This window comes from Notamacropus eugenii, chromosome 2, assembly GCF_028372415.1.
Source record: "Notamacropus eugenii isolate mMacEug1 chromosome 2, mMacEug1.pri_v2, whole genome shotgun sequence".
NCBI classification, from domain to species: domain Eukaryota; kingdom Metazoa; phylum Chordata; class Mammalia; order Diprotodontia; family Macropodidae; genus Notamacropus; species Notamacropus eugenii.
The window spans coordinates 14,980,626-15,003,703 of record NC_092873.1 but is presented as its reverse complement, the minus strand read 5'-3'; the positions used below and the strand labels follow the sequence as shown (position 1 = coordinate 15,003,703).

The window sequence follows — 23,078 nt, the reverse complement described above, 5'->3', positions numbered from 1 at the left end:
TGTTATAACTATTAGTGGTATGGGCCTTAATCATCCTCCCTGAGCAGGCGTGCATTTCAGTGTTAAGATGCTGCAACCCCCAGATGGGCTCCCATTTGGGCCACACTCTTAAAGAGAAAAGAATTTCTGAACATTTCCCACTGCACCCTGACTGCACACCTGCCCCGATTCTAGGTCTCTTCAACACATCCAGCCCAAACCGGCAGGGTGGCACCAGAGAACACAGTACAGGAATGTCCGGGCTGGGGAGACCAGACAGCATGGGACATGAAATGTCCAGGCTGAGGAGCAGGGCAGCAGAGGAGGTCAAATATCAGCACTGGAGGAACCAGAGAACCCAGGATGTAAAAGGTTCCAGCCAGGAAGGAGACAATGACTGGGACAGGAGGGCCAGGAAAAGGCAGAGCTGGACAGATCCTTGGAAGCCAGGCTGTCAGGGCACAAAGGCATCTCAGAACCTTCTCTTGCTCCTTGACTGCTGCTGAGGGTCAGCTGTTTCACCCCAGTGCCAAGCCCAGGTCCCTGCTGAACTCGGCCACCTGAAACCGACCATTGCCACTCCTCACAGCCCAGGTCACGCTGCAGAGTTTCTTGATCAAGTACCAAGACCTTCCTAAAAGGAACAATGCCACATCGTATGCCAGAAAATTTTTATTTATTAACCTAACCTTATCATCTAACCTTTTCTTAACCTAACCTTGTAACACTGGAGTCTGACATCAGCTTCGAACTAGATACCTAGCAAGCTAGCACTTATGTACAGGTGAGGGACTGCTGGCTTGACCATGTGGGCGCTTGTGAGCACCATTGTCCCTCGAGCTCACCCACAGCTTTTGGGAGTCTCAGTGAGGTCCGGCTGTGACTGCACAGGATGGCCAAGAGGGGCCTCCCTGCTCCCATCTCAAGGCGTCTGCAGGTCATACGACAGTTCCCTCAAACTCCGGGACTCTGGCAAGTGGTGGGGAATCCCAGAGGGCAGAGCTGGTGCGAGTGTGATAACGTGGTTTACTCTTTTGGAATATGTCCTCGAGGTCCGGACTGAGGATGGTGCCAAAGATCTGGTCAATGTCAGGAGGGACGTAGTACTGATAGATGGTGGCCTGCCTGAGCTGGAACCCTGGGGCAGGAGAGTCAGGGGTCACATCAGAGCAGGGGTCTCACAAACAGATGCCACCCAAGTCCTAATGACTCTCCTCATCAAGGTTGTTCCAAATATTCCCTTCTCCTCACCCCTTGTAACGCCAGCCCTTGCATCTGAGAACCTGCCTCCCCTGACCTCAGGCCCCAGGCTCTGAGTAAATTCCCTTTCTCTCCAGACACCTCAATCCCATCCCTTCCTCTCTTCTTCCTGAAGGAACCTCCTAAGAGCCCACCTTGCAGCATGTCTCCTCCTGGCCTTCCCTCCCTCCACTGAACTCCTTTCACATGTCAGATGTTCAGCACCCCCTTCACATACAACTGTCCCCAATAACCTCTTCAGTGCCAAAGGGAGCAATCTTATCTCTGCAGCTGATGGATCCCGGGCCACCTGCCCCTCGCCTGCTTCTCCTCTTTCCTAATTGACTTCTCATCAGCCCTCTGGATCAAGGATCCTTCTTGGGCCCCATTCTGCTTTCTCTCTCTACTGTTTCCTCTGGTGAAGTGGATCACTCCCAGAGCTATGCATCCATATAGCCTTCTGCTCTCTCCTGAGTGTCAGCTCCAAATCATCCACTGCCAGCTGCCTCTTTCAAAAAGGATGTCTCACAGGCACCTCCAGTTCTCTATATCTGACATGCAGAATTCTCTCCCCTAACGGACACCTCCACCTTTTCGTGGAGATCACTGCCCACCTGGCTGACAATCTCAGCATTACCCCAGACTCCTCACTCTTTTTCCTCGCACATGGCCCATCGAGGGCCAACCAAACCTTACACTATCTGAACTGAATCTGACCCAGTTATAGATGCTGCCTCGCCCACCACAGCAGTTCACACAGCCCCCCGTGACTTCACCTGCACACTGCCCTCCCTGTGGATCTCCCCCACCCATCCTCCTCAAGGCTACAAGGGAATTTTTCCAAAGCCCAGCAGGACGGACCACATCCCTCCCCTGCTTAGCCCCCAGATCAAATGGAAGTTTCCACTGACATTGAAAGGCCAAGCTTTACAACTTGCTATCAGCCTACATTTCTAGCCTTTTAAACATTGCTCCCCTTAGTACACCTCACTCCAATCTCATGAGGGGTGTCATTTGTCATTCAGGGAGACGGTCTTCACTTACCAGTGGCCCAAGCAGGAATGGGCCTGCCGGGCTGGAACTCATCATCTGTGGAGTCATCACTACACAGATCCATTCCATCACTGTCTGGGATGATCTTGAGGCTCCCCTTCGGGCCCTGGGGGGTCATTTCAGAAGAGTTGCCAACCGGAGTCTGAAGATGAAAGGAGACCTCTTTATCTCTTCCTGGCCCCTTGGGCTGCCAGAGCTGAAAGAAGCTGAGAGATGATTCAGTGCAAACCCACCCCCACCCCATCTGACTGATGAAGAGACTGAGGTCCTGAGTGGCCACAGGCCAGGAAGAACACTCTCATTATGTCTCCACCTCTATGTGGATCCGTTTCTTGATGTGTCCAATGTGGATAAGTCACACTCAGCTTCCAGCTGGGAGTCTCAGAGGAAAGGATGTGAACACAAAAAGAAATCCCTGTTTCTGTGGGGGAAATCTTGTGTCTGGCAGGGTCCAAAGACTTCTTTTCTGGGAATGTGTGCACTGACCCCACAGGGTTTGTGGGGCATCTTCAACTCCTTATAGACCAAGGACCTGATCACTGAGAGCAATGGGGAAGGCCGATGGAGATGACCTCATCTCGATGTGTGTAGCTAAACCCTAGATAACACTCCTGAGGGCCAGGCCCTCTTGGACTTGACCCTCTGCTGACCGAAAAAAGCCAAACATCAGGAAACTGCTGGCAGACAGAGCTGAGGCAAGCCTGCAGAGTTTGGTTAAGCTTTGGGCTGACAGGCGGCCAAGGGGTCCCCACACTGGGCTCCCCTTGGAGAGTTCTCCCAAGGCTTTCTTTCCCTTCTCCTCTGTAGAGGTCACAGAATGTGGAGGAGGTTCAGAGTTTGAACTAAGTGGGACCTTGTGGGGTCATTGAGGTCATCCCACTGCCCCACGTGGCAAAAGAGAACTCTGGGTGCTAGAAAGTGAAGAGTTCACACAGGAAATGGTGCATGCTGCAGGCTGAACCCCAACGTGGTGTCCTGTTTGGTCCTTAGCCCCCACTGCTCTCAGATACAGCCTTGGGCTACGCTGCACAATGCTGGCGGTGCCAGCCCACTGAGCCCTAGTTCAGCGTTGAGAAGATGGAATTAAATAGGCATTCGTGTCGATGTCAAAATGTGGTTTCAGACAATCCAAATTTGCAAGGGCGAAGTGTGGAGAGTCATAAGGTCATGTGAAAAGGCCCCAGGACGTTCAGGGGACAGGAAGTTCAGGGTAGGTCAGCAGTGACACAGCATCCCAGAAAGACAGGGAGAGGCAGGTGGGCAGGGCTTCCAAAAACAAGGAGGTGGCCCTGGTGCCTCTAGCCTCTGCTCCCTCTGAGGCCCAGGCTACACCCCATCGTACAATATTGAAAACCAGACAGTCTGCAGAAAAGGGCAATCCAATGCCAAAGGACGTGGGACTGCTGAGCCAGGACAAGAGGAGACTTAATTTGTGTCCTCACGTCCACGTGTGGTGGGCACCTGGCTGAGACAACAGAGGATAGAACCAGGGCCAAAGTGGGGAGGTCCCCTGGGCACATCCTGACATTCAGAACTGGCTGGCTGATCAATTGATGGGCTCCCTGGTCTTGAGAGATCTTGAAGCGGAGGCCAAGGGACCTCTTATCCTGAGCACTGGAAGAAGACCGAGCGTGGACCTGGCTAGTGGCCTAACAGCCCCCTAGGAGCCTGCCTTTCTACGTTTCTGGGCAGTGAGATGCAGAAGGGGCCTCACCTGCACGTGTGTGGTCACATCCAACCATCTGTCAGGGGCTCCAGCAGCGGCTGCCACCACCTTGGCCTCCTTGGCCTTCTTCTCCTGCTCCTTCTGCAGCTTCTTTGGCTCCTGCTCTTGGCGCTGATCTTGCTCCTGGGGCCACAACAGCATTGCGTCAGCCCAGACAACTGCCCAAGGTGCTGCCCCTCATCCCTGCCCTGTTCCAGGAAAACCCAAAGAGCCCAGGGGCAGCAGCCTCTGAAGGGAACGTTGGAGGAGGAGGTAAGGGCTGGGGCTGTAGCTAAGACCAAGGCCCACCCCAGGTCCTGCCCAGTGCCTCACCCTCTTCTGCTCCTCTTCCAGTTCCTTCAGCAATCTCTCCTTGTGGAGCTGCAGAGCTCGCTCCCTGAAAACCAAGAGTCCTTCCTCAGCAGTCACCAGTAGGAAGGGGGCCAGAGGGTTGGTCCTGACTCAAATCCCTCCCTGCGGCCCCTCCTGCCACTTTGCCCAGGTCTTAACTACTCTTCACCTACTCATGACAATGGGACAGGGGAAAGAGTATCAGGAGGAAAGTCAGGAAAGCCTAAGGTCCCAGATGGCAGGGCCTGCTTTGTTTCTGTCTTTGTACCCCCAGAGAACTGAGACACAGTGTCTTGTACATAGTAGGCACTCAAGAAATGCTCAAGCAATTGAACTCTCTTTTCTGTTCCACTTTAATCCAAGAACATTCCCAAACACTGATGCAGGAGCTGGGAATCAGTACTGCCTCCCACTAAAACAGACACCCACCATAGGCCTCTGAGTCAAGTGCTTGGAAAACAAATGGAATGATGAATATAGGAGACGCAAAACCATACATGTAAGTATCAGGATGTGATTTCATATCTGGACCAGTAATGTCATCACAGCAGGGAACCTGATGCAGAAACTGCTGCATCCGTGGAGACAGAGCCATACGTTTCAAATGAAATGTCCACATGTCATGGTCCAAAACGTTAAAAGGATTTGTAGCTGCCATCAGATCCCAGAATGCTACAGGGCCTCCTTAGTGAGTCAAAGGATCGGTCAAGAGATTCGCTCAAAAACTGAGTATAATTATGCTGCAGAGGAACAAAAGGGGTCTTGAGCAGAATAGAGCACTTTCCAACACCCTGATGAAAAGCTCAGAGCTGAGGAAAAACTTTGAAATTCCAACACGGGAGTCAAGAGAAAGCGGGAAAGGCAAGAAACAAGTGGTTGCCTACTGAGGTGTGTGACGGGCCTGGGGATGCCTCTGCCAGCAGCGCCACTGTTACAGGGAAGGCCAAGACTAGCGCCCAGTCACAAAAGTTGGAACGAGAAGAGATGGCACACAGTTGGGGCAATTCTCACTTAAGTAGACTAGTAACTCAGAAAAAGTGCAAAGGACACAGAAGATTCAGTGCCAGACCATCATTGTCCTACAGAAGTCTCATTGTAAAGGTCAACACTTGATGCCCGCAGGAAGTGGAAAGGCAGCAGCCAAAAATACAGAGTGATCCGTAAAATTCCACGAAGGACCAGGACAGAGGTGAAATACGAGCAGGGCTGCCTCAGACCACCCCGGAAAACAAGCTGATATTGCATGGGGCTGGAGTGTCCAAGTAAGTGCACTGTCCTGAAAGCGTCAAAGGCTGCAACTAGGACAGCAAAGAGATGAAAACATAGAAAAGGTCTGCCGATTTCTCTGGTAAGCTGGGTTGCTTGTCATTCTTTAAATTCCCAGGCCCTGGTATGCTACCTGAGGATATAGAAGGTCTCTCGGCCACACTGAGAAGCCACAGCTACCTGGGCAGAGCTGGAACCCCACCAGCGTGGAGGAAGCATCTCTACCAAAGAAGGAACACACCAACTGGGGAGGGGCTGATCAAACTGGCCTATGGGTGTAACAGAATACTAGTATGCAGCAAGAAATCAAGCTCTGGTACCGAGAAAAGTCCAAGGAGAAGAGCAGGCATGAGGACAGAAGAGTGTGAGCCAAGAATCATATGGAAGGGGAGATGGACTGAACAGCCGCCCCAGCCCCTCTTGTTCCTGCACCTCAGCCCATTTGCGGTAGGGAGGTGGAGGGCACAGTGCTGCCCACCTGCGGTCAGGGCAGCCCACCTCCCGTGTCACAGGACGGAAACTGGGGGAGAGCAGACAACGCCTGTCAAAGACATTAATAATAGCTATTTTTAAAATACAGAATTAAAAACAAACCGTTGCTCGTGCTCAAATCTGCTTCCAACAAATTCAACTTGTGTCTCAAATCGTCAAAGTCTCAGTTTCCTCATCTGCAAAATGGGGATGATCCCTGCAAATACACACCTCTCAAAATTGTTGTGATATTGGACAGAAGTGAAGAGGATTGTCCCACACAGCGGGACAGTCACCCCAAGGAAGGAAAAAGACCTTGACTTAGCATCTGCTCTGGGTTGAGTGCGAGGGATAAAGAGCTTGCTCATGTTCTAAGAACTAAAGAGACATGGCCCATCCAAAGGAAGGAGAACAGCTAGTCCCAGAAGGGCAAAGGACAAAGAAGAAAAGCAGGATGTGTCTGGGGAATCATGCTCCATGATCCCAAGCTCCCCAATGTGAAAATCCATCCTCTCCATGGCCAACATGATCTCAGGCTCCCAAGGTGGTCAGGAAGTACGAGGAGAGTTCAGCACGACCCTGTGAGTCTCCCGACAGGGCCCATGTAGCACCCACACGTTTTAGGAAAAGAAACTGAGTCTTGGAGAGGGCAAGGGACATTCTCAATGCCCCGTTGAAAGCAAATAATGGAGCCAGCATGTGGCCTGGAGTAACCCCACGCACCTCCCTGCCCAAGAGGCCTTCTCACAGATGTCGGGTATCTGCAGGGAGCTCACTCACATTCACATCCTCTCTCTCTCTCTCTGTCTCTCTCTGTCTCTCTCTGTCTCTCTCTCTCTCTCTCTCTCTCTCTCACATACACACACACACACGAATACAATCTCTCACACTCAGCCGCACATAGTCGCACACACACAATCTCTCACAGACTCACACAATTTCACACACATTTCAATCACACACAGTCTCCTCATTCACACGCACACACAATCTCACACCCAGAAACAGCCACACACACAAGAACACACAGTTACACAAATATGAAGACACAACCAAACACATGCACACAGGCACACAGTGACATGCACACACACAAAATCTCAGACGACCAGTCATAAACACGCAAACATTCATGCACAGACAGGCACAGATTCATGCACACATACAGTCACACATAGAGTCGCACAGAAGCACACACAGTCAAACACATGTACACACACATGCACCCATATAATCACACACAGGAACTCACACTCATGCACACAGTCACACACACGCACACACGGCCACACTTCTGCACCCACACGCACACACAGAAACATCCACAGACGCGCACACACACACAGACATGAGCAGAGAGGCAGGGGAGGCACAGCTGCTCAGGGGGCAGACAGGCCCTCACCACTCAGCCTGCAGCCTCTCCTCCTCCCTCTTCCTCTGCATCTCCCTCTCCAGCGCCAGCTGCCTCTCCCGCTGCCTCTGCTGCACCGCGTTTCTTAGGGCTTCTGCCACCTTCCTCTGCCGCTTCTGCTCCCGCTCCTCCTCCTGCTGCAGGTGGAAAGGAGAGGGATCCCGTCAGGGAGGTGGGGAGGGACGGGCCACATGGGCTTCCGAGCACAGACAACTCACTGAGCAGGAGGAGGACTGGTGCGGGCACGAATCAGGCTGCTCTAGCTCGCCCTCAGTATCCCCGCTGCTCTCAACAGTCTTTAAGACCCCCTCAGCTCTAAAATCAATGGTTGTACAAGAACCATCCATGCTGGCTCCAGATTGGGCCCATGCTTCTGACTGACTGCAGAATGAATATTCTGCACCTGGCACAGTCCTCCTCCTCGCCCCAATAACACACCAGGCAGTGAGGGGCATCAGGTATCCCAGAATGGACGGTGAACAACTGTCCCCAGTCTTTCTCTCTTAGGTTCCTCTCTGTTGTGGGGCTGCGCCCTGACAACAAGAATGATGAAGATCACATTTCAGTTGTATTTGGCTTGGCTTATCTCCTCAGGTCCTTACCAACACTTCTACTAGGCAAATATAACTTTGCAGAAGAGGAAACTGAGGCAGGCAACAGTTAAAGGAGCTAACCAAGGTGGCACAGCTGGATCTGAACTAAGGTCCTCTTGCCTCGAGGCTCAGCACACAGGGGCACACAGTTGGCTGCCCCCAAGTAAGTGGGGCCGAAGGACCAGAGGCTGGCCAGCTCCACTCCTTCCTCCATGGGGGCCCATCTGCACTCACCTGCTGGAGTCTCTTCTGCCTCCAGGCTTCTTCCTCCTGCTTCAGCATCATCTCAGCCTCCTCCAGCTTCCTGGCAGTTTTCTTGCTGGCCTTCTTAGCCAGCGGCTTCTGCTTTGCCTGAGAGACCCCGAGCCAGGAGGTCAGGGGTCAAGACCCTGCCCTGTCCCACCCAGCATCTTGCCAGGGGCCCAGGCTCTGGGGCTGCCTCTGACCTCCAACTTCTGCTCAGTGCGTTTCTTCTTCTCTACCTCCAGCTGTTCTGCCTGCTTGCGGGCCTTCAGGGCCTTCCACAGGTGCTCTTCCCGTTTCCTGGGGGAACAAGGAGCAATGGACCCATTCTTGGGCTTGGCGAGCCCCCTCAGTCCTCCCCACCATACCGCCCGCCCATGCCTCCAGAAGGTGCTCACTCACATCTTCATCTCCTCCAGGCGCTGGTGTTGGTCCTCCTCCACCTTCTGCTTTCTTAGGAGCTCAGCCTCCTCCTTCTTTTTCAGGTTTTCCAGCTGCTGCAGTTCCTTCTCCTGAGGACAGGAAGGGCATCGCAGCTGTGAGGCAGATGGGGAGACCGCCAGGGGCCAGAAGAGGTCAGAATGCCCAGACTCTCTTCTCCCCACCCCCTTTCCCTGGAAGGCCCACCTTCCCCCCATTCGATATGCAGAGAGCATGAGAAGGGCTGTGTCACAGACAGGACCTAAACCAGGCTCTGAAGGCAGCTGTCTCTTCTCTCCACATGCTCGCACAACTGTTCTTGACATCAATGAGTCAAAGGAAGGGAAGCTGAGGGCATAGGGGGTGGCTGGTGTCCTGCCAGTGTGGCCTCCCAGGGCTTGGTCAGCCACTAACTGGCCAGGCGGCTGTACACCACTGCTTCCCCTCTCTGAGATCCAAAATTCATCATCTGTCAAATGGGCTCATTGTCCTTGCCTTCCATGGAGGCAGTATAGAAACCAAGGCTCGGAGGCTGTCCTGGCTCCTCTTGATAGTCAACATCAGGGCCTCACTGATCGAAAGAGGCAAGGGGCTGATGCAAGACCTCACGTACAAGACACTGTGAGCTGGGCTTCACACCCATCAAAAACTGTGAGGTGCAGCCAAATAATCGACACTATTGGACCCCAGGATACCTGAGCCCACCAGCTCGAGGAGAGTGCAGCCCCCACAAGAACACCTCGCACACCCCTTGGCCACCTGTCCGGAAAGAAGCCTTGGACCCAGTGTGCTGGGAGAGAACCTCGAGGGCCTTCTTGGCCTGCCAGATCTAGATACCCCTCCAGGGGAAAGACTGAGTCAGGCTTCAGAAATCCATCACATGGGGACTGAAGAAAAAGGAGAACGGAGGAGGACAGTGACTAGCTCTACTCTGCCTAGCCTCAGAATGCACACCCAGAAGGGGTCAAAATCTGCAGGAAACCAACGGGACAGCAGAATGGAGCCTTCTAACTCGACCCAATGTACAGGGATTTGAGGTCCACTGCACTCAAGCATCATGCTGGCAGCCATAGACACAGGCCATGCCTTGTGAACTAGTGAGCTCCCTGCTGCTCTGAGGTGTTCTAGTAAAGGCTAGACAGATGACCCCATCAGGATGCTGTGGACGGTACACCTCCCTCTCACAGAACGAGGGTTGACATAACTTCCGAAACTCACCACACAGACGCTACCCAAGGGATCAATCCCCACTGAGTTCCAGCTCCCTCCTCGCACTGCCCTTTCTGCCGTCAACCAGAGGCAAAATCTCCCGATTCGTGCAGCTGGCTCAGCGTGGACTAAGAAGTGGGAGAGTGGGAAGCATGACAATGGAGAGAATAGTGGGAGACAGCATTTTCAGGATGACTGATACAACTGCGTTTGCTTGGTTCAAAAATTCAGGTGTCAGCCAATGATCATCAAATCGAATAGACAAAAGTCCTTCAAATGGATGAAACCAAAGTCCTTTCTGAAAAGATTCGGCCCAGAAATGCTTTAAGCAGCAGCTCCTGAAGAACGTTTAACTGACAAACTTGGGTGCTTTGGGGAGCAGCCAAGTCTCGTGAGAATTCCCAGCTTGGTACCTCCCTCCACCACTCTCTATCGACATTTCTTCACCAGCTAAAGCAAGGGCCCAGAGCACTGCAGATCCCGTGACCTGCCTGGGAGTCCACAATCTCTTGAAGGTAACAACACTCTGATCCCTCCCTAAACAGAGATTTTGGGATGAACTGCCTTCCCTGGAATGCCATGACTCCCAAGTTCAGTAGGTCATTGTGGGACAAAGCTCTCCTCAGAGGAGAGCCAGGACACCACAACTCTGGCCAGAAATGCTACCCCGTTCCCCAAGGCTTCAAGGTAAGGAACTCCTCATTCCCAGAAGGAGGAAAATATGGTCTCCTTGAGTACTAATCACCTGCTGGGCTCTTTCTGGTCTCTAGAACATAAATGGAAAAGGCTGCTCCCCTTGGAGGAAGCATGCGAATGTTCCAAGACAGAATCAGCCCTGAACTCTTAAGAAGTAGCCAAGAAGGCCAGGAAGAATCTCACCCCAGGAACCCAGATTTAGGTAAGTGGGAGAACTCTCCCAAATAACCCCCAGACCCCTTACAGAAAACTCCTGGCCTTAGGATGTGGGGATCCTGGGGGCAGTACCCCTAGCTGGGCACAGTGAAGTAGGCGAGACTGTGCAGTCCTCCGCACAAAGTTACAGACGCAGCTGCCCTGCTTCCCCAGGCGCCTTTCCTGATTCCCACAGGCTGATGATGGTGATGAGCTTTTCTCTGTCCAAGACTCAGGTTCCCTTCTCCTTCATCACTCAAGGTCTGTCTCATGGCTCTACCCCCACTTCAATTCCAAAAGGCAAGTCATTTCCACAACTTTAAAATCAACTGACCAGAAAGTTTGTGGAATGCCCCTGGGAGCAGGAACCAGCCCCAACAGTGGTGTGCTCCTTAGACCAAACTCAAAGGACAGGTACAAGCTCCTTAAGAAGGATCTCTCAGAGACTCTGGGAATTAGGAATGAGACTTTGAAAACATAGTTTTTCTCACTAACAGGAGCTGAAAAGGTCAATACTAGCATTCTAAAGAGGGGAGCATCATCGCCTACCATCGAGCCAGGGTATGGGGGAAAATCAGGGGCAAGGTAGACCAGGGGGCCATTTGTTTCTTTGCTGGCAAGAGCCCAGGACTGAGGCCTCAGGATCCAGGAGGGTCAGGCGCTGGGTCGTGGCTGCCCACAGTGCAAAGGGAATGCCCGTGTTGGGCCATCTGTGCTGGGCCAGCAACCCGGGACAAGCCCTGCAAGGACTTGCTGGGTGACCCTGAACCAGCGACTCGACCTCCTGGGGCTCCCTTCCCCAGGGAGTTACTCTGCTGACACACTCACAAAGTTCACGTGTAAAACAAGGCATTCTAGCACTTCAGGAAGTAGTGGTCCAGAAGGGAGGGTGGGGATGGGTGGCTATACTACTAAGATGATAGGTGGGTGGATTACTCAGGACAAAAGTGCCCTGTGAAAGGAGAGAAGGAGGAAAACCTGGCATTAAGTCTTCTCGCTGCCTCACACACCTCTGCCAGGCACACAGCCAGAGGCCTTGGGCAGCCCTGCCCTTGAAGCCAGTCCTCCAGGCTGCTCCAGGGCAGGGGGGCTGCCTGCCTGCCCAACCTCTGACCCAGCCATTTCCTCTAAAACCTCGGGCAAACTAAGCAGAGTAATCTGAGTTTCCCTTGATGCTCATGCACACTATGGGGCTGACACACCACTGAAGAAAACTCATCTCCTAAGACGATTCTGTATACAACCCACATGGAACGTTCAATTGAGCCTCAGCTCTTAGTCAGGACCTAGAGTGCCAGGGTTAAACCTGCATCCTCTCTACACTCAAACCACACCTCTGGCTCACGTACAGGCACTGCTTGGACTATTTGGACCCCAGTTCTCTGAGAAGGTCACCAACGCAAAACTGCACTCCCAGCTGTCCCGTGGAAGTCCCAGGCACAGGCCAAGCAGAGAAGTTCCTCTGGTGGCTACCCCTGGCCCCGGTGCTGACCTCGGCATCCAGATGGTGGACAGTGTTGCGCTTGATGAACGACTTCATGACACTGGGTCGGCTGGCGGAGGTCAACGTCACGAGCATCTGCTTCTTTCGCACTGTCTGTAGGAACATTCGTACGGGCTGCACCACCTGCCCAGGGAGAGAAGGAGGAAGGCGTGGGCATGGCGCCAGCCTAGCAGCAGCCAGGATGGGGAGTGTGCCTCACCTGCCTTACCTTGCGGCCGGGGCAGACTGGTAAGGCTGTCTTGGTGCAAGGAGGAGTGAGAGCCTCATCGTCCATGTGGTGCCATTTCTCAGCCGCCTTACTGACAGCTTGCTTGTAGCTCCACCTCCGCCTGTGGGGGCAGAATCAGCACCCATGGGTGCCCTGGGACAGATGACAGCAGCCCCCTGCCACAGCCCAAGCAGCCAGGCCCTGACAGGTGGAGTCTCAGCCTTCCTCCTCCCTCCACATCCTAGACCTGGCACACTTTAATAATCACAGGCCTAGGCACTCACTCCTGGAGGGCTCTATCTTGGCCTGGGGAGGGACAAAGGTCAAGTCCCCACCTGCCCTCAGAGAACGCACAATCTTACAGGAACACCAGATGCCAACAGCCAGGATGAGAATCACACACACACACTGCTACGGAATCATATGTGTCTGATTAAATCAAACACAACTTTTCTAAGCACCTCCTCCATCAAAAAGCCTTGTTCTAGGTTCTGAGGTTCCAGCAGTAAAGATTGAACAAGTTCTGCTCTCAGAGGCTCACATCCTACTGGGAATGTCCACAGGGAGGTGTGTGTGTGTGTGTGTGTGTGTGTGTGTGTGTGTGTGTGTGTGTGTGTGTAGGTCACCTATACATGGTAGACGAGATTATATGGGGAGGGAGGGAGAGAGAACACCTCCCTCTCCACTGGAGGCCAAAATTCTTCCTGGAGCCACCCACCAAGGCCACAAGGAGCGTTTACTCAGGATCCACCACCACTTTGTCACCAACTGAGCATCAAGAAAGCTTGAGAGGCCTTCCAATTCACCCATTTGACAGAGAAGGAAACTGAGGCCCAGAAACGTCATCTGCCCAAAGTCACACCAATAAGTTTGAGGTCTTATCATCCAGAGAACTTAGGGAATGGCCTCCTCCTTTCCTTTCACCTGCCCCACTAACCAGACTCTTCTTAAAGGCTGATTCTGAGAAGGAAGTTATTTTGGATGCCTTAGCTGGGTGTCAGCATGAGTTGTGCAAGGACCATATTAAGGATCTCTGGAATGCCTTGGGGACCCCAAGCTCATCTGGATGGCGGCTTTTCCCCAAAAGCCTAGCTTGCCTTGGAGGTTCTGAAAGAGGCTGAGTCAAAGCGTCCAGAGGGCAGACCTCCCCGCAGTGCCGGGATGTTTTGCTCACTGAGGCACACAGTGGCACTTTAGCAGCACTGAATTCGTGGATCCCTTGGCCAGCTCTGGGACCATCCTGTGTGGTCTCTCCCTGCCACTTGTGCTCACAGATACCTGCGGCTCCTCCTACCTGATGCTCTGAGGAAGCTTCCTGGGCGCCTCACCTTGGTCCATTGTGCTCTCTACGGAGAGAAGAAGACAATGGAGACCCACCCTTCCTCCGAACCTTTCACCCCCGATATCTTGTCAGATCCTTGTTGCAGATTTAGGGCACAGAGGGAACCAAGCCACAGTAGTAGAACTGGCCCAAAGAGAGGACCTGTGCTAGCCTTGCTCACCACCAGGCACTTCTCGGCACTCTGCTGATCGCTGACGCCAATCTCCACGACGGGTACGAGCTTACCTGAGCATGGCAGGTTCCCTGACATTCTGGGGAACTCCGTAGGGGAGGCAGGCAGCGAGAGGACCGCTGCTGCTTGGCTTTGGGTCCCACAAGAGACGGAGCCGTTCTCAGCCACCCCCGGGACCAGCTTCTCCAAGCTCTCTTTGACCGCAAGTAGCTGCTGGTGGTGCTGACTGCTCTTGGGCCTCCTGGGGCCAGACCCCCTGCAGGACGCAGAAAATAGGGTCTTGACACCACGGCCCTAGGCATCGCCAATCTGGGAGGCTCTGTCTCTCAGTCTACAAACCTATGCCTGGCAAACAAAGAAAATCCCGAATATGTTCCCTGCCCTTAAGGAACTCACAGTGGATAGAGCACTGGCCTGGAATCAGGAAGGCCTGAGTTCAAATTCAGCCTCAGACACTGACTAGCTAGGGGACCATGGGCAAGTCATTTTGCCTGCGTACCTCAGTTTCTTCGTCTGTGAAAATGAGAGTCTTGGACTCCAGGACCTCCAAGGTCCCTTCTGGTTTCCAATCTGGGTCCTAGACTCTCTGCAGGGCCTGCACATCGGCACCAAACTCTCCCCTGCCCTGCCCTTGCTGCTTGCCTGGGTCTCCTCTCCCCTCAACATCTCCTACTTCCCTCCATGTTTCCCACAGCACCAAGCACAGTGTTGAGAGTACTACCATCATCACTGGACCACCATTTGAATGGATGGGACCTTGGAAGCCTTCTGGCCCAGCTCCCACTATTTACAGAGGCCTAGGGAGCTAGCACAGACTAGGAGGGCTGGAGATAGATGCTGACACCAAACTCAGGCCTGTCTCCATTGTCCTGCCTTGCCCACTTAGCCTTGGGGAAGCCAGATACTGATGGAGCATAGGAAGGGCAAGTCCAGAAGACTGGTCAGATCCCTTTAGAACACAAGATCCAGTCAACAGAGAAGAGAACGTCTCATTCTCTGGGCTCCGTACAATGCCTGGCATAGAGGGAGGCAAGAAGGGAGAGAAGGATGGAAGGAGAAAGAAAGGAAAAGAAGAAAAGAAAGAGGAGGGGAAGGAAGGAAGGAAAACAGGCCAAAATGGCAGAGCTTGGAGCAGGAGTGTAATGGGACACATGCTTGTCCTTGTTTGTTTGTGCTTTCTCAGTTCCTGTGACTCTGCCTTGCAACAGGGGCCAGATTCCCCATACGGTTCCTAAATTATTTTAAATAATGGTTTCTGTCCCCCATCCCTCAGGTCACTCAATTTTGCCCAATACCCCTTGCCCTGGGCTGCTGCACCCATGCGGGTCCCTTGGCCCCAGGCTAACCTGGAAAAAGTGCTCAAACCCTCTTCCTCCTGCATCTGCTGCAGCCACACCGTCTCATTTCTGTGGGCCTCCAGGACTCTCCCAGAGCCTATGGTGGTCCCCATGGTGCCATCTGCAATTTCAGAGCAGAAGGGAAGGTCAAAATGAGAATTCCCATGTCACCTGCTGAGAAAAATCATCTGAAGCAGGCTCCAGGGTTGCTCAGGGGAAGGGGACCAGGTCCAGGCTTTAAGATCACTCCCATCCCTCCACCCTGAATGCACTAGCCATTGGGAGCATCTTCAGATGCCAAGAATGTCTTCACTGCAGCAGCAATCTGGATACCTTCGTATTTTCTGATGCTGATGCATCTCACTGGCTCCCTTTCCAGTCTCTGCACTCCATCTCTCTGGAGGTCGTAGGTGTTTCGACGACATTGGAAAGGCAGCAGTGATCTCAGAAAGGCTAAATGGTTGCAAGGAATCAAATCAACAGTTCAAAGTCAAGTGTACTCATTCTGGGTACTATGTTTCAGTCCATGCCCCACACTGGTTACCACTTCCTTGTGTTATCTACCATGTAAGAACCTAAATGCCCCATGAAGGCTGGCAGCAGCTTGGCTTGCTTGTATCTGCCACGCTAAGCCCAGGGCCAGGCACAGAGAAAGCATTCCCTTCCTTCCTAATTGTCATCTGAATATTCTCAAGCTGTTAGAAGATCCAACAAGTGCCATTTGATCTTTGTGTCTTGGCAGCAAGCTGGGAGGTCAGCACCTAGCAGCACGCTGGGCAGGAAGAAAGTGATTAATAGGAGCCTTGGCGCCTGGCTGGCGGGCCACAGGGACCAGTGAGTGTACATCTGTGGTCCCAGGGTGAGGCAAGGAAGAGAGAACTGACTTGGAGAGAGAGGCCCAGAAGTCAAACCTCTCTCCGACATGGGTCAGACATCACAGGCTGCTGCCCCTTAAACTGAGCCAGGATCGGGAGGCAGGGGCAAATAGGGAACGAAGGTGGAGTGCCGGCCCAGCAACTACCTGGCATTCTTCTCCCTCAGATGCTTTACACCCCAAATGCAGTAAGGAATTGGTTGGGTACTTAGGCAACCCAGCCCAGGGAGGCCATGGGGCATCAGAAGGAGCTCGCATGCTCATTTCATACTGCTGTCCTGAGGACGCAGAAGCCCCAGGAACCCAACATCCTCCCTCTGATGGCTTACAATTCCGCAAAGCAACCTCGGGCCAGCACCCCACTGCTCACCAATGTCAACATGACCCCTCTTCATGTTGATCAGTTCCCTTCAATTCAACACCCTGGGAGCTAGAGGGGATGCAAATCCCCAGCAGATCCATTCCCCACAGGAAGAATCCATATCCCAAGGAGGAAACCAGAGGAAAGGGATAAAGTAGGATGAAGGCAGGCAAGGCAACCAAGACCTGTCCCTCATGACTCACATCAACACAAGCCCCAACTGCAGGTCTTCAGGTCTCCTCAGCAAAGTGAGCCCTGAATTCCAGAAAGGAACAGGGCATCCAGACAGAAATTGGGGAGTACAGATAGGAAGAGCCAGGCCCATACACCCACTCCAAGCTCCACTGGGAACAAAATCCCTGCCTGGCAAAGAGGCTTTGGGATCTCAGGTCCATTGCTATGGATGGGAATAATCATTTTCAAAAGTGCTTTCACTTCTGCAAAGTGCCTTACCTATACTATTTCCCTTAATCCTCACCACCTTGGGAATCAGGTGCTATGACTGTTCCCATTTGACAGCTAAGGAAACTGAGGCACACAGAAGTTCAGTGATTAGCCCGGGCTCACACAGCCAGTAAGTGCCCAGGTCCAGAGTTCCAGCCACTAAGCCACCAGCTGAGGAAATATGCTACCAGGCTCCCCAGAGGAGAAAGCACCAACATGGGACCTAGAGTCTTCCCCTACGGAAGGCCACAAACACCGTGACGGGTGATGAGGAAAGAGGTCAAGCCTTTGCGGTGCTGGCTGCCCCAGTGCGTTCGAAGCTGAGGCAGCGTCAGGTATTCAAAGCCCTCAAGGTACAAAGATGAAAGAGCCAACCTGACCATTGCCTTCACCAGAACATAGCTCATGGTCCACCAGGGGAGCTCTGAGACAGACACACACAGCAGTGTAACCCGCACGACAGTGCAAGGAGCCAGGCCAGTCAGGGAGATTTGGGGGACAGAGAGTCGTCTCAGACTTTGGGATCTCTTATCCAACTGAGAGGTCCCTGGGACAAAGGGGTTGTCCAAGTGCCTTCTATGGGAGGCTTTTGATCAGAAGAAAAGAAAAGCAGCCAAGAATCCACAGTCCCAGCCTTGCCTCCCCTACGAGATGAACCCCAAGTCAGACTGATGTTTCCCCTCACCCCCACTCCTGCTTACCTAGGGGTCTGCAGCCACACCAGCGAGTCACCCTTTGAACACCTGCGCCCCAGGTTTGGCCCATTTATTCACGACCGGAGTCACCAAGCAAACTTCCACAGCAACTGTCCCTTGTGAAGTAACGCAGACTGTTGGGGTTGCAGAATTCCATGGCAGTTAGGGAGAGAAGGACCAGTGGGGGAGGGGATGGGTGGGGCACTGACGTCTAGAGGGATGTCAACTGAGGCATTCAATCTGGCTCCTTTGGCCATTTTACCACAAATGTGACTCAGGGAAATCGTTTCCCCATCCCTGTGCCTCATTTTCCTCATCTGTAAAGCAAAGGGAAAGGATAACTCCTCCTGAAGGTGCTAGAGCCCCAACCTCCTCAGGCATTTAATTTATAAAATACCCCGAAAACAACTTTCTTGCCACCAAAGTTCTTGCTTCAATATGCCAAATGCTTCCAAATTGGAAACATAAGAATTGCCCGAAGGAATTACATTAAGGGATGCTGGTTACCTTATGTTTTCCTTCTGCACCCTAAGAATGCTGGCAATGTTTCATCTGACTGACAGTTGAAACCTATACATTACTCTCTCCATTCAGAATAGGAGTTCCTTGAGATCAGGGACTACTTGGCACAGTACTTTGTACCTAGTAAGAGCTTAATAAATGTTATTCATTCATTCATTCATTCATTCTCCTTACAAGGACTCTTTTCTTTCCTTTGTACCTCAGTACTTAGAGTGCCTGATATACAGTCAGCACTTAATAAATACTTGTTGCCTTATTATCTTTGCCTTGCCATAATCTTGGAACAAAATATATCTTGAGTTGTTCCTAAAACTACTCTTGTGAGTTGTTTCCATTCTCCCCTGTATCCATGGTCCAATAGTCGTGTCTTTTTTCCTTATGATTCTTCAGTCTTTTCCTTCCTCTTCCCTCCTTAAGTCTTTTGCACTTTTTGTGACCTCACAACTTAGTACAGTGCCTGATAAACAGAAGGTGCTTAATAAATGATAATTTTTTGATTATCCCACGCTTACACATAGCTTCACATGCCACAAATCCTTCATGGCTCCCTGTACTCAATTTGGCATTTTTAAAAAGATGGTCTACGCTTCTATTAGACTTAGTAGCTCTAAAATACTTGTCGTGTGAGCATTTGAATGATAGTCAGCTATGCTATTGTCTTATGCATTTAATAAATTGATATTTCTATGAATGCTGGAGCCAGTTCTTTGCTAGATTTTCTATCTTCCTCAAAGCACAAGACTGTGGCCTGCCCATACATGTAGTTGGACCAATCGTCATTGAAAGAAAATGGATCTTTTATGGATTTCCGTCTCATCCCCAAACCTAGGAATTTGTCTGGTGATTCAGTTGGACCCTTGGAGGAAGAAGTCCAGGAAATATAGATGTGAGTGCCAGAATATTCCCCTGGTTTTACAATAAGAAACCTGAGGCACAGACAGCTAAAGTGACTTCTACCCACCACACACTCCATCATGAAAACTCATTGTTTCGAGCCTCCAGGCCTTAGAGAACAATCAAGTGGCATGCTATAAACGTTATTCCAACAATTGTAGCCTTTCACCGACTTGGGCTTTTTTGATTCCATTACGTCCCACCCCCTCATCTCAGATACAGCACAGTGGGCCCTTGGTTGACAAGATGTGCATTTGGTTCCAGCAAGCTTCTAGGAGGCAACACCTTTTTTAGTAGTCTTCTATTTTTCCTAAAAAGAGACAGAAATATGTGACTGTGGTTCAGCCCTTTCTTTGAGAATTGAGTTAGCACAAATTCTTACATCCTTGTTACTCCAGTCATTCCACAAAAAACAGGGATCCCAGCAGCCAGAGATTAGGGATCCAATGTTGATTCAATATTCAGTGCTGGTATGAGCACGTTCAGGGAGAGGAGGAAGGAAGGAGAATTTGGCAAAATCCAAGAACAAATGACACATCTTTATTTTTCTTTTTATACTAATTTTATTTATTTTTTATTCACTACTATATAACTTAGATTTCTTTCTCCTACCTCCCCTCTACCTCCATCCTCCCTCCCTCAGATGGCAAACAATTTTATATAGGATGTATACATACAATCCTCTTAAACACATTTTCATTATAGTCGTGCTGTGTAGAAGAATTATAACGAATGGGAGAAACCATAGAACAAACCAAAACGTAATACACAGAAAAAAAATGATCTGCTATATTCTACTATTGAATTCCCCAGTTCTTTCTCTGATATGGAAGGCATTTTGCCTTAGAAGATCATCGGGGATTTTTTTTTAAGTCCTCGCATTGCTACGAAGTTGCAAGTGTACCAGAAAAATCTCTCTCCCACTGTGGTCTTTGGTGTGCATAAAGTTCTCCTGGTTCTGCTCCTTTCACTCAGCATCAGATCACATAAGTCTTTCAAGGTCTCTCTGAAGTCTTCCTGTTCATCATTTCTTATAGCACAATAATATTTCATTACACTGGTGTTCCAACTCTCCCACATCCTCTCCAACATTTATCGTCTCCTTGTTCTGTCATGTTTGCCAATCTGAGAGATGTGATGTGGTACCTCAGAGTTATTTTCGTTTGCTTCTCTCTAGTCGAAAGTGATTTAGAGCATTTTCTCCTTTTTTAAAAAATTCAATTAATTGATTAATTTTTTCATGTTCTATAATCACTACAAAAAAATTAGATTTTTAAATCCCCACCTATTCCTCACCACCCCCCTCCCTCCCCAAGACGTCATACAATTCTGTATAGGATCTACATATACTTTCCTATTAAATACGTTTTCACTATAATCATGCTGTGTAGACGAACTAAAATAAATGGAAGAAATCATATAACAAATCAAAATATGATGCACACACAGACACGTATACAAACATGATCTGCTACATTCTGTAAATGGATTCCGTAGTTCTTTCTCTGAGGGTGGAATGCCTTTTGTCTGAGAAAACCATGGGGAATTATTTTTTTTTAAGTTCTTGCGTTATTATGAAGTTCCAAGTCTACCAGAAAAGCTCTCGCACACTGTGGATGTTGCTGTGCACAAAGTTCTCCTGGTTCTCCTCCTTTCTCCCATCATCAGATCATATAAGTCCTACAAGCCCTCTTTGAGGTTTTCTTGTTCATCATTTCTTATGGCACAATAGTACTGCATGACATCTATCTACCACAACTTATTCAGCCATTCCCAAATTGAGGAGCATCACCTTGATTTCCAGTTTTTGTCAACTTCAAGGAGTGATGCTAGAAATATTTTGGTACATGTGGGACCCTTTCCTATTTTTATGATGTTTTGAGGATACAGTCCTAGTAGCGATATTGCTGGGTCAAAGGGTATGCACATTTTTGTAGCCCTTTGGGCATAGTTCCAAATTGCTCTGCAGAATGGTTGAATGAGCTCACAGCTCCACCACCAAAGTATTGGTGTTCCAACTCTCCTACATCCTCTCCAACATTTATTGCCTCCTTGTTCTGTCATTTTTGCCAATCTGATAGGTGTGATGTTGTACCTCAGAGTTGTTCTGGTTTGCATCTCTCTAATGAAAAGTGATTTAGAGCATTTTTTCATATGACTATAGATATCTTTAATTGCTTCCTCTGAAAACTATCTGTTCATATCCTTTGACCATTTATCAACTGGGAAATGACTTGTATATTTGTAAATTTGACTCACATCTCTATATATTCTCGACATGAGACATTTATCCTGGACATTCTGTCAAAACTGTAAAAATTCTTTCCCAGTTTTCTACATCTCTCCGATTTTTGTTGCATTGGGTTTGGTTGTGCAAAACCTTGTCAGTTGAAGGTAATCAAAATTACCCATCTTGCACTTCATACTACTGCCTATCTCTTCTTTAGTCAGAGAAATACACTATTCCCTGCTCCATCACTTTGTCCATGGGATCAATGTTTACACCAAGATTGTGTACTCATTTGGATTTTCCTCTTCTATGTGATGTCAGGCATGGGTCCATGTCTACTTTCTGCCATACTGTTATCCAGTTGTCCCAGCAATTTTTGTCAAACAGTGGCTTCTTATCCCAGAAGCTGGGTCCTTGGGTTTATCAAACAGTACATTGCTATATTCATTGTCTACTCTGTCTTGAGTACCTAGCTCTATCAAACATCTAAAGAACAGGTAATTCCAATACGACATAGACTATTTGTGAAAATAGAGGAAAGAGTCCTCCAATATCCTTTTAATGATACAAATATGGTTTTGATATCTAAACCAGGAAGAGACAAATCAGAGAAAGAAAAATACAGACCAATTTCTCTCATGAATATAGATGCGAAAATTTTAAATAAGATTTTAGCAAAAAGAATACAGCAGGTTATCACAAGAATAATACATTATGATCAGGTAGGATTCATACCAGCAGTGCTGGGCTGTTTCAATATTAGAAAAACTATTAGCATAATCCATCATTTCCACAAGACAAATAACAGAAACCACAGGATTATCTCAATAGATGCAGAAAAAAGTTTTTGACAAAATACAACACCCATTCCTATTAAAAATATTGGAGAGCATAGGAATAAAGGGAACTTTCCATAAGACAATAAGTAGTACATACCTAAAATCTTCAGGAAGCATTGGGTGCAATGGAGATAAGCTAGATGCATTTCCAATAAGATAAGGGGTGAATCAAGTTTGTCAGTTATCACCATTATTTTTCAGTAAGACACTAGAAATATGATCTATCGCAATAACAGAAGAAAAAGAGAAGCAAAATAGGCAAAGGAGACACTATGTTATCACTCTTTGCAGGTGATATCATGATAAACGTAGAAAATCCCAGAGATTCGGGCAAAAAACTTCTTGACATAATAAACAAGTTTGGCAAAGTTGCAAGTTACAAAATAAACCCACACAAATTTTCTGCTTTTCTATAGAGTAGTAACAAACCCCAACAGCACGAGATAGAAAGAGAAATCCCCTTTCAAGATAGGGTAGACACTCCCAACTATCTGGCAGTTTACCTGCCAAGACAACCTCAAGGACTAAAGGACAGAAATCTTGAGAAGTCAGGATAATTTTTTCCAACTCTGGAATCATATTAGGCCGATTATCAGACTGGGAATGAAGGGGATCCAGGCTCAGTCCTGGTCCAGGGAAGGAAATACAGCTCACGATCTCATCTAAGGAAAGGAGCCATGCTCAGGCATCTTACCTCAGGAAAGGGAACTACTCTAAACATTGGCTGAGACAAAATGGCCAGGCTCAACTTTCTAACCCACAGAAAAAAATCTGGCTCAGATAATGAATCCAAGAAAATAACCTGCGTTTGGTTCTGTAGTCTAG

At 49.8% G+C, this 23,078-nt stretch overlaps 2 protein-coding genes across 5 annotated transcripts; both read right to left on the bottom strand.

The window, feature by feature from the left end:
- Nucleotides 1-636: 636 nt before the first annotated feature.
- LOC140522121 (inner centromere protein-like) lies at nucleotides 637-13,896 on the bottom strand. Of its 3 annotated transcripts, none has more exons than XM_072637196.1 (11): nucleotides 13,838-13,896; nucleotides 12,544-12,664; nucleotides 12,324-12,458; nucleotides 8,714-8,847; nucleotides 8,515-8,611; nucleotides 8,303-8,419; nucleotides 7,467-7,612; nucleotides 4,310-4,373; nucleotides 3,986-4,120; nucleotides 2,263-2,467; nucleotides 637-1,117 (listed from the first exon to the last, which is right to left on the bottom strand). In XM_072637196.1, the coding sequence occupies exons 1-11, from the start codon at nucleotides 13,879-13,881 to the stop codon at nucleotides 918-920; spliced, it is 1,398 nt and encodes a 465-aa protein (XP_072493297.1). In that variant the 5' UTR covers nucleotides 13,882-13,896; the 3' UTR covers nucleotides 637-917. The 3 variants fall into 3 exon arrangements, with proteins under 3 accessions (XP_072493297.1, XP_072493299.1, XP_072493298.1); XM_072637198.1 differs by having other exon boundaries at nucleotides 2,263-2,413; XM_072637197.1 differs by having other exon boundaries at nucleotides 8,714-8,823.
- LOC140522145 (uncharacterized) lies at nucleotides 13,890-17,914 on the bottom strand. 2 transcript variants are annotated; one of them, XM_072637247.1, is made up of 4 exons: nucleotides 17,775-17,905; nucleotides 15,728-15,847; nucleotides 15,404-15,515; nucleotides 13,890-14,313 (listed from the first exon to the last, which is right to left on the bottom strand). In XM_072637247.1, the coding sequence occupies exons 1-4, from the start codon at nucleotides 17,836-17,838 to the stop codon at nucleotides 13,890-13,892; spliced, it is 720 nt and encodes a 239-aa protein (XP_072493348.1). In that variant the 5' UTR covers nucleotides 17,839-17,905. The 2 variants fall into 2 exon arrangements, with proteins under 2 accessions (XP_072493348.1, XP_072493349.1); XM_072637248.1 differs by lacking the exon at nucleotides 15,728-15,847 and having other exon boundaries at nucleotides 17,775-17,914.
- Between the last annotated feature and the right edge of the window lie 5,164 nt (nucleotides 17,915-23,078).